The 11,186-nt window shown below is 38.2% G+C and overlaps 2 protein-coding genes across 2 annotated transcripts; both read right to left on the bottom strand.

The window, feature by feature from the left end:
* Window positions 1–7,206: 7,206 nt before the first annotated feature.
* On the bottom strand, window positions 7,207–8,459 carry LOC138882665 (uncharacterized). Its single transcript, XM_070163273.1, has 2 exons — window positions 8,277–8,459; window positions 7,207–7,569 (listed from the first exon to the last, which is right to left on the bottom strand). The coding sequence occupies exons 1-2, from the start codon at window positions 8,457–8,459 to the stop codon at window positions 7,207–7,209; spliced, it is 546 nt and encodes a 181-aa protein (XP_070019374.1).
* A 1,870-nt stretch (window positions 8,460–10,329) lies between these two features.
* Window positions 10,330–10,938, bottom strand: LOC138882664 (uncharacterized). The gene has a single exon (XM_070163272.1). It carries the CDS (start codon window positions 10,936–10,938, stop codon window positions 10,330–10,332), a length of 609 nt encoding a protein of 202 aa, XP_070019373.1.
* Window positions 10,939–11,186: the final 248 nt, after the last annotated feature.

Raw genomic sequence — 11,186 nt, 5'->3', positions numbered from 1 at the left:
GATGGTCTTGCATAAGCTTATGGGGCGAAAATTATTGAGGTTATTGGCATTTGGAAATTTAGGAATTAAGCAAAGATAAGTAGAATTGATTTCCGGAGGAATTGTGCTTTTCTCAAAAACTTTATGACAAAATTTCCTCACAGACTTTCCTATAATATTCTAATATTTTTGATAAAAAAAAAAAGACACAAACCATCAGGCCCTGGGGATTTAAAGGGTTTAAAGGAGTGAATAACTGAATTTATTTCACTATCTAGCAATTGTTTGTCTAAGTCAAGAAGGTTAATATTTTCAAAGCTAGAGGGGCTTTGTTTTATGCTAGACCAACTAGTAACCTCATGATTAGTAGTGAAAATAGTGATAAAATGGGAAAGAGTATGATCTAATATATCTTGCTGGTTATCGATCCATTTTCCTTCATTATTCTTAAAAAAAAAACTAATCTGGTTTTGCCTTTTCCTATTGGAAGCTGAGATGTGAAAAAATCATGCATTGGCATCACCCTCGTTAAGACAATTTATCCGGGACCTAAGCTTCCAGTAGTCCTCTTCCAATTTTAAGATATTGTTATAGTCCTTCATGATGGATTCCTCTAAGTTTTGTAGGAAAGGACTTTGGCTATAGTGGGAGGAGTTTTGGATCCCTTTTAATCGAGCCAGTAGCTTTTGTTTATTTCTAAAGATGCTTCCAAAAGTATTTCTTTTTCCTCATACTTTAATATTCTCAGTGAAGGATTTAGTAGCTTCCAGTAACTCCTTATTATTCCAATTGGAAGCTACTACATTAACAAAATCGGGGTGAATGCACCAAATATTTTTCAATCTAAAAGGCTTGTGGGTGTAATTATAACCATTGTTAAGCTTTACTAAAATAGGATTATGACCTGAGTATGTTTTTGGTAGATGGGTGATTGTGGCATTAGGAATTTTTTTTAATCATTCCTCATTGGCTAAAATTTGGTCTAATCTTTCCATTATTAAACCTCTCTTTTTTCCCTATGATTAGACCTTGTAAACTTACAACCTTTAAATCTTAGGTCGATTAGGTTTCCATTATTGATATATTTCCATATTTTGGATGACCTAGACGATTTCATAGGTCTTCCTCCAAATTTTTCATTACTACTTATAATGTCATTAAAATCACCTCCTATCATCCAAGGTCTATTGTAGCTGCTAGATAAGGATTTAGGGTTTTCCCATATAAGATCTCTATTATGACATTTTGTTCTAGCATAAATTGCTGTAAAAATCCATTGAGATTTGAATGGACGTACCTCAATAAGGGCATGGATTTCCTGACCTCTCCTAGTGAAGTGTTGGACAGTGACAATATTATGGTTGTAGAGTATGACCATGCCACCGGAATTCCCTTCTGCTGGTACTTCAATTAGTTAAGAGAAATTGAACTTGTTGAGTAATGATCCATGCACCATCATCTTAGTTTCTAGAAGTGTAACCATGCATGGCATATGGGTGTCATTAGATCCCTAAAATTTCTACGAAATTCATCATTGTTTGCTTCCCTAACATTCTAGAAAATGATTGTGGTAGCTCTATTCATTTGTAGGGTTTGTTGTTGGTTGGAATTGGTTTCCATTTCCACAGTGTTGTGGTTCCTCCTCCTTGATGGAACAAGTATCACTGCTTGATTTCCCACTATTGGATCTTGTGATGGTCGAATGTGCATTGAGCATTTGAACATTGTGCCGGGGAAACTGAAGATGTACTTTTTGCTCTACAGATGTGGGAAGAGTAGTATTTTACTTCGTTTAGGCTTGAAAATTCCACACTCGATTCCATACCTTGTTGTGGGGGTTCTTCTTCTTCTTCTTCCCCTACTAGATGTTGAACTGGATTCAAGTTTTGTCCTTGAACATTGTCTTGGAGATAGGGTTCCAAGTTGACTCGATTTTGTTTGGTGGATTGACTTGATCTAGATTTGCATGTTGGTTTCAGGGCAGGAAGATGGGATTGAGATTCAAGTTCTCGTTTGGTGGAAAGAAGGGAAGGTTCATTGGTAGGTTTATGTGCTGGTTTGGTATTTGTGGTAGGTTCCACTGCTCTTGCATGGCATGAATTAAAGTATGGTTCATGTTGGGTGTTAGGGGGTGGACGATGTTATTGATCCAAACTTGGTTTGTGTAGTTGTTCATGGCAATGTGCATCCCTTCTGAGATTAGTTGGGCTAGGTAGCGTGTCTTTTGAATTATTATCACCATTTCTTGCCCATTGATTTGGATTCTTCTAGCCAAGAGTTTGGTTGGTAGTTTTGTGGTTGAGAGGAGGACATCAAGAAGATAGGTTGGTTGGGGAAGTGGGGTGGTAGTGGTGGTAAGTTGTCCATGTTTATGTTCCTTTGATGGTGAGGGACATGGACTAACCTGAACGGCCTCCTCCTTACCGTGAATGGTAGTCTTGACATCTTTCTCTTTAATGGAGATTTTTATAGTGTTGTTATCTTTAGTAGTAGTAGTATTAGATGGTGGAGTTGTAGGGTTAATAATTCCTATAGTAGTATCATTCTGCCCGGAGAGTGAATGGAGTGGCGTGTAGGTTTTAATATGATTTTGGGGAGATTTGTTAGATACCACATGTTCTAAATTTTCTACCATTTGACAGTATTAAAGGCATTAAATGCTACGTTACATAATCATTATAATTTAATACAGATTCTATAATGTTTTTAGTATTTACTGCTTATTAAATATTGTATTTGTACTCTCTTATGCTGTCAGATTCATTCTCCTTGATTTTTGAGTATAAATAGGTATGGGCGTTGAGTCTTTTGAATAACTGCTCGTGCCTCTACTTGCCTCTATTTGCATCTTCTGCTCGTATCTATTGCAACTCATGTCTCTTTGCCAATCATCACTCTTTGACCAGCCTTCGTGTCATGACACGTCATCTTCCAATCACTTTAATATGTAAACTCGATTTTCCTAATACAGATAGTCTCCCCACTTACCATTTATTCATCAATTGAATATTTGGGAAGTGGATTTTATTCAAGCAGGAATGTTGCCGCTATTAATGCTACGGTAAAATCGATGCTTCAATTGTCACTTCCATTTAATGCTTATCACATGTGGCACTCTTTTATTGGCTCTGCAACTTTGCAGCGCTTTTTAGGGCTTTTTTACGGCTTCACTAATCACGAAGCAACAGTTCTCATTATGACCTTTCCATCATTGCACATTTTCCTTTGACGGCTGCTTCATAGTATAAACATAGTTTTCGTCTTTATCCTTATCACATAAAGTTCTCTGAGTATTCAATTCTTGAATTTTTATTTGCTTTTTCCCCGTACTATCATGTCTTCACCAAACTCTAACCCTAGAAGATTCCCCATAGTTGATAACTTCCCTCTTGCCCCTAGCAGGAGTAGAAGAGGAGGTAAACTTCGTAATTTAGGGTCTTCTTCTGTACGTGGTTCTTCTCTTCCTTCATCTAGTTCCAGTCCTTCCTTTAGAACCAAAGGTTTTTTCTCACAAAGATCTTCTTCCAGGGGTAAAGAACCCACTGAACCTGTTCGTGAACCTACAATAGAAGAAATAGTTCCTGCGAAACCATCTTTCTACAATGACAGGGAGTCCCTTAGAAATCAAGTATCCTCTTTAGATCGTGCTGATATCTATCCAACTCAGATTACAGAGGGTCTGATTTCTTTAGTTCGTAAAGACTATCATTGGAGTCATGACTTCCCTATCATAATTCCCAACGCGAATCAAAGAATCACCTCTTATTTAATTGGATTTTCCTTTGTTTATACATACCCTTTCACATTAGGATTTAAACCTGCTATTGATCCTATTATTCTCGAGTTTTGTTGTTTTTTCGATGTTGCTTAAGTCAAATTGGCCCTATAGTGTGGAGGGCTATTGCCTGTTTGAGGCATTTGACAAACATGGTCAGCGTGCCTTTCACTTTTGCTCATTCAATTCACCTTTATTCTCCCAGACTTTTCCGCCAAGGCGTTTTTACTTTAGTAGCTAGGAGCAAAAGAGTTCTGGTTAGTCCAGAAGATGACAGAGACCGTGGCTGGTACGCCAGGTTTGTTGCTTCCCCCACCGTGGGTTTAGTGGGTGATGAAAATGTCCCCTTCCCCGAGAAGTGGAATTTTGCACGTGAGTTTTATTTTTTAATAACTTTCTCGTACTTTTTTCTTCAATTTTGATGATCTCTATTCTCATTTTCCTTTTTCTTTTTAGCAACCATGGGAATTGTTGAAGAAATTCCCAATTTCCATGGTTGGGTAGGAAGTTACTGAATACAGCCCCAATGGAGGGTAGATCTTGGAAGCATCTTTCCCAATGATTTGGTTGGAAAGTGAAAATTCATGGTAAGAGTTTATTTTAACTTTTTATTGTTTTTCCCAGAACTTATTTTAATCCTTCTTTTTATCAGGATTTGTTGTTCGAGGGATTAGTGCTGAGGCGGTCGTGGCTTCCCGCATTTCTTTGGAAAGAGCCCAAGAGATAATCTTGGGTTCTTCATCGAAAAGGAAAGCTGCTAGTGACCAAGATTCTGAAGAAGATGAAGCTGGGGTTTCCTTAGTAAAAAGGCCACGAGCTCGTAGGCGAATTATTTCTGATGATGAAGCATACTCCCCTCGTTCTATTCCTCTTACTGAGTTTATTGAAGCCCCGGTGATGATTCCTGATGATGAAGTCCCCGTTGTTGCTCATGATTCAGTTGGGCAACTTTTTAACCGCGGGTTTGATGGTGGAAATTTAGGTCCAATTTCTGATGTAGCACCTCTTACTTCTTTTTCTACTCCCGTTCATGTGATTCCTCATTTGTCGGTCGTGGTTGTTATCGTTCCTCCCCAGGCTATTATGACTGCTTCCACAGTTCCTCCCTCGACTACTCCTCCTTCAACTGCTCCTTACACAGAGGTTGGTTCTTCAAGTAGGAATGATGCTATGAGGTGAGTGACCATTGAAGTCCCCACTGAGGGTAACCTTTTAAGGAAATCAGGTCAAGTTGACGTGTGGCTAAAGCCTTTGATTGGTCCAGTTGAGAGAGCTAAGCTTGATAGCCATAATTCTGTATCTTGATGAATGACATAATGCATGCTTCTTTAAAGGTATTCCTTTTTTAAGCTTTACTTTGTCATTTTTCTATCTTTAGGATTCTTACTTTTTCCCGTCTCTTTTTTCTAGGTCAATCTAATTGGCACGGAGATGATGAAAAGGGTTACCCCCTCAGAGCAATTAGTGTGTGACTTGATAATTGGAAGGAACGGTGTGAAAGTCTTCAGATCGACATGGAAACTTTAAAAGAAAGTAAAAGTACCTTAGAGCAGCAGGTGCGGGCTTTGACTTCAGAATTGGCAGTTGAAAAATCTTCTTCAAATCAAGCAAGTAAGGAAAAGGCTCGTCTGGAAACCACTTTTTCCAAGCAATTGTCCAAGGCAAGTGAAGAAATTAGAGAGTTAAGAGCTCTCTTGAGTGAAAAAGAAGCATATGCTAGTGAACTCGTGTAGAATTTGACTCAAACTCAAGAAGACCTCCGGGTATCCTCTGATAAGGTTTGCTTTTTAGAGAGTTCCCACGCTTCTCTTCAAAGTTCTTATGAATCTGCCTTGGCTGAAAATGAAAAGTTAAGAAATGAAATTGTTGACTGGGAAAGAGATTACGAGATCCTTAAAGATAAAACTTCCATTGAAGTGATGTGGGAGTTTTTAAATTCTCGCCATGATACCCTTGTTGAAGTTAGCCAGGAGAATTTTAATTTGGAATCTGAGTTAGCCAAGTTCAAAGAGACTATTGAGAAGACTCAGCAGAACCAAGATTTTTCTTCTCCCGTGGCTGAAGTTTCTGAAAATGTTGAAGATAATACGGGTATCCCCACTCCTTCAAGTCAAGTTGAGCCCGTTGCTGCTGATGACCCTGCTTCAGTCCCTTCATCTTCTCAATGAAAAGTTTATGTTGTTTGAATTCCTTTTTTTTTTCTTTTTTTTGGTGGTATGTGATTGTGATCCTTGATCTTTTTAAGGGTTTGTTGGAAACGTTAAGTCCCCAGTCCTTTTATGGGGCACTTCGTATAAACAACTTTTGGTTTATGACTAAGTTCAAACTTAGTCTAAACTCTTTAATATTAAGAAGTTCCTGATGCTATTTGAACTTCTACTTTGTTTATTCTTGCCTTTATTTTTAAGGACTTACTGAATAACTTGCATTTTTATTCTTCAAAAATGCTTCTGTTAACTTCATCAATACTTGAATTAATCATGAATTTTATAAAAGAGGACCCTTTTATATTCGACACTTAATGAAGAAGACGTCTCAACTTCATAATGATATTAGTATACGACAAAAGAAATAGGAATACACATGTTTTTTGGAATAACTTTGACAAGTTTTTATTTGAAATTTGTCAAGTTTTAAATAACACTTTACATGTATTTGAATTACTTATATAACTTTCTCACAACTATTTTCCTTATAACAGATTTCAAAAAAGAAAATGAATACAAGGTTTTTACTTATAACCCGTTTCAGTACATTGCCTTTACTCTAACTATGATAAGGTTTTTCTTTAGCTTTAGCTTGTGACTTTGCTCTCACTCAATGAGTAAACTTCTCAGGCTTGAACTTTGATTATTTCACAATCTTCTTTGCCTTCTTCATACACATATATTATATAGTCCCCCAAGTGTTTGAGTGTTGAAGTATGAAGTCTCGAGCACTTGATTGTTCCTCTCATTTGGTCCTTTTCCTGAAAAGGAAAAACACACAGGAATCGGAGGTGCGATTATAGATGAAGACTGCTTAACCCGTCTGAATTTCTATCAGAATAGTTGTAACCCTAGATTGGGAATTTTAATTTATTCCACGTGCCTTGCAGGTCGTGATTCATCATTTAGTATGGGCTAGCTTTTTTGCTTATTATCTAAAATCGTTAGTAAAATATTACCAATTCAAAAATAAAATTTTAAAATATGGATACCTGACCGTGGGTATTCGTTAGAAATAGTATCTCTTCAGATGAACGGCATTCCAGTGTGAAGGTAGTATCTTGCCATCTATCGTTTCCAGTTCGTATGCTCCTTTTCCTGCAATACCATGAATCCTGTAGGGTCCTTCCCAGGTTGAACTCAATTTTCCCGCATTGGCTGCCTTCGTAGATTGAAAAACCTTTTTGAGCACGAAGTCCCCAATCTTGAACAATCTTAGGCGTGCTTTTCGATTGTAGTATCATTTTATGACCTTTTTTTTGCTGCCATTCTTATTAATGCAGCTTCTCTTTTTCCTTCAAGTAGATCAAGATTTATGCGCATTTCTTCGCCATTAGACTCTTCTGACGCTGGTGTAAACCTTGTGCTTGGCTCTCCTATCTCAACTGGAATTAAAGCTTCAGCTCCATAAACCAATGAAAATGGTGTTTCTCCCGTACTTGTTTTTGTTGTTGTGCGGTATGCCCATAAAACCCTAGGTAACAATTCTGGCCAGTTACCTTTGGATTCCTCCAAACGCTTCTTTAAATGGTTTATAATGACTTTGTTTGTTGACTCAGCTTGTCCATTACCCAACGGATGATAAGGTGTGGATGTAATCCTTTTGATCTGTCAACTTTGAAAAACTCTGTAATTTGTGCGCTTATAAATTGAAGGCCATTATCACACACGATTTCCTTTGGCACACCGAATCGACATATGATATTTCGCCAAATGAAATCTCTAACTTCTTTTTCTCGCACCTAATTGAATGCTCCTACTTCCGCCCATTTAGTAAAACAGTCAGTAAGTACAAGCAAGAATTTTACCTGTCCTTTTGCTTGTGGTAGTAGACCTACAATATCCATTTTCCATTTCATAAATGGCCATGGTGCAATGACCGGATGTAACAGCTCTACAAGTCTATGCATGTTATTACCTTATCTTTAGCACTTATCACATTTAGCCACAAAAATTTTCCGCTTCTTCTTCCATTTTAGGCCAGTAATAACCTACCCTAATCATGGTTCTTACTAGTGATCTTCCTCCGGCGTGATTTCCACAATGCCCCTCGTGTATCTCTCTCATTACATATTCCGTCTGTGAAGGCCTGAGTCACCTTGCTAAGGGTCCACCGAACATTTTTCGATAAATATTGCCTTGCTTTAAACAATATCGAGCAGCCTTTTTCGAAGCCCGTGAGCTTTTTTCTTGTCTTCAGGGACGGTTCCATACTGTAAAAAAGCAAAAATCTCGCTCCTCCAATCCCAGGTTAAGTTATTAAAAACTAAATCATTTTTGTCTGGATCGAGCACTGAATGAAACAAATGAATTACGGAAGCATTTTCATTGCTTGCCACGTCTGCTGCAGATGTGAGATTGGCTAGGGCGTCCTCCTCGACATTTTTATCTCTTGATATTTGCATAACTTTCCAGGTTTGGAATTGCCTGACTAGATCTTGTACCTTCTCTAAGTACTGCTGCATCCGTGCTTCCCTGGCCGTATAAGTCCCCAACATTTGATTAACTACGAGCTATGAATCGCTTTTGATCATAATCTGATTAATGCTGAGTTCTCGTGCTAGTTCTAAACCTGCAATCACAGCTCCATACTCTGCCTCATTATTATTTATAGAATGACATTTAATGGCTTGTCGAATGGTTTCACCCGTAGGTGGTACCAAAACAATTCCCAAGACTGCACCCTTCACATTAGAGGAACCATCAGTGAATAAGGTCCAAATTTCCAGATTAGAGCCGTTGAACACTTGTAATTCTTTTTCTGCTTCCAATTGCATTCCTTGGCTAAAATCAGCCACAAAATCTGCTAACACTTGAGATTTTATCGCGGTTCTAGGCTGGTATGCGATGTCATATTCACTTAATTCTTTAGCCCATTTGGCTAACCTACCTGACAACTCATGCTTATGTAATATATTGCGTAATGGATAAGCAGTTACTACAGTGATAGGATGACATTGAAAATAAGGCCTTAATTTTCTAGATGCCATGATTAATGCAAGTGCTAGCTTTTCTAACTGAGGATACCGCGTCTCCGTATCTAATAAAAATTTGCTGACATAATAGATCGAAGATTGTTTACCTTGGTCTTCACGGACTAAAATAACACTTACCGCTACTTCTGAGACAGCAAGGTAGATGAGCAATAGTTCCCCAGCCTTTGGTTTTGCGAATAATGGCGGATTTGACAGGTATGCCTTCAAATGTTTGAGTGCCTGCTGACATCCCTCAGTCCATTCGAACTGATCTTGCTTTTTAAGAGCTGAAAAGAACTTAAAGCATTTTTCTGATGATTTAGAAATGAATCTCCCCAAGGCTGCAATTCTTCCTGTCAACCTCTGCACTTCTTTTCTACTTGTAAGCATGTCAGGAATTTCTTCAATGGCCTTAATCTGTGTGGGATTCAATTCAATACCACGGTTAGAAACAAGAAAACCCAAAAACTTACCTGATGCAACACCGAATGCACATTTCTCCGTATTTAATTTCACATTGAATTTCCGCAAGGCCTGAAACGTATCAGACAAGTGCGATATATGATCCCTGAATGTTGAGTTTTAACGAGCATGTCATCTATGTAAACCTCCATTGTTTTTCCCAATTGTTCTTGGAACATTTTGGTCACTAGTCTTTGATAGGTTGCACCAGCATTTTTGAGACCAAAAGGCATTACTTTATAACAGTAAGTCCCCCTGTCTGTTATAAATGAAGTTTTTCTTCATCTATTGGATCCATTTTGATCTGATTGTATCCTGAATACGCATCTAAAAAGTTTAACAATTCATGTCTTGCAGTAGCATCAATTAGTTGATCTATATGTGGTAATGGAAAAGAATCTTTAGGACAAGCTTTGTTAAGGTCTGTGTAATCTACAAAAACTCGCCACTTACCATTCTTCTTCGGTACCACAACAGAATTGGATAACCAATTAGGATACTTTACCTCATGGATAGATCCAATCTTTAATAATTTTTGAACCTCATCTTGAATCATCTGATTTTTGAAAGTTCCTTGCTTTCTCTTCTTTTGTTTGACAAGGGGATATGATGGGTCTTCATTTAATTTGTGAGTCATTACCTCCGGTGGTATTCATGTCATATCAGAGTGAGACCAAGAAAAACAATCCACGTTAGTTTTTAAAAATTCAATCAACTTACCTTTCATGTCTTGGCTTAGATTGGCCCTTACGTAGACTTTCCTTTCAGGCCATTGTGCAAATAATATTACAGCTTCCAGTTCTTCAATCGTTGTTTTGATATTTTCATTTTCTTCTGGTTCTTGAATGGCATCTGGCCTTGAGTCCATGTCTGTTCGTCCTTGTTCAGTTGAGGTTTGTGTTGTGATACCCTCAACTGGATTAGGTAATTGCTATTTTTCTTCGTTTCCCGTACTTGAATCTGCTACAGAATTGATGCTTCTGGATGTATGTTGATCCCCACGGATTTGACATATTCCCCATGGTGATGGAAATTTAATAACTTGGTGCAAGGTTGACGGAACGAAATCCATCTCGTGGATCCATGGTCTCCCAAGGATCATATTGTAAGCCATCTCCATATCTACCACCTGAAATTTTATATCCTTGACAACTCCTTCTGCGAATGTTGTAAGTATTACTTCCCCTTTCGTCACTACACTGGAATTGTCAAATCCAGATAGAGTATGCGCCTTTGGTATTAATTTATCTTCGGCTTGCATCACACGTAGTACTCTTAGTAAAATAAGAGTATCATGTACAAGTAAAGATATTACCAGTGCAACGTTATGTGGGGATAATATGTCATCCGCGTCTGCATCATCAAACATAATTCTTTCTTCCTCTAAGACATGTCGCACCCGCTTCCCGTAGGTAATTGTGACTTTGGAGACTTTATTGGCTGCTGTGTACGTCACACCATTGATGTCTTCACCTCCACTTATCACATTAATGGTCCTTTTAGGAGAAGGTGGTTTTGGGGGCTCCTGCCTGTTCTTCATATATGCTTGCTTACCTCTCTCACTGAATAATTCAGTGAGACACTCTTGCTTTAATAGATGATCAAATTCACCTTGTAGCAACCTACAGTCTGTCGTTTTATGCCCGTGATCGTTGTGAAATTCGCACCAGTGATCAGGGTGAGGAAGAGTGTTAAAGCACGAAGGGTGATGCCGTGCATTGTTTTGGGTGAGGAAGAGTGTTAAAGCACGAAGGGTGATGCCGTGCATTGTTTTAGTGAGAGAGTGTT

The sequence above is a fragment of the Nicotiana sylvestris genome, chromosome 12, assembly GCF_000393655.2.
Source record: "Nicotiana sylvestris chromosome 12, ASM39365v2, whole genome shotgun sequence".
Classification (NCBI taxonomy): Eukaryota; Viridiplantae; Streptophyta; class Magnoliopsida; order Solanales; family Solanaceae; genus Nicotiana; species Nicotiana sylvestris.
Note: the sequence above shows the minus strand (reverse complement) of the source record. Positions and strands in the feature narration are given on the sequence as shown.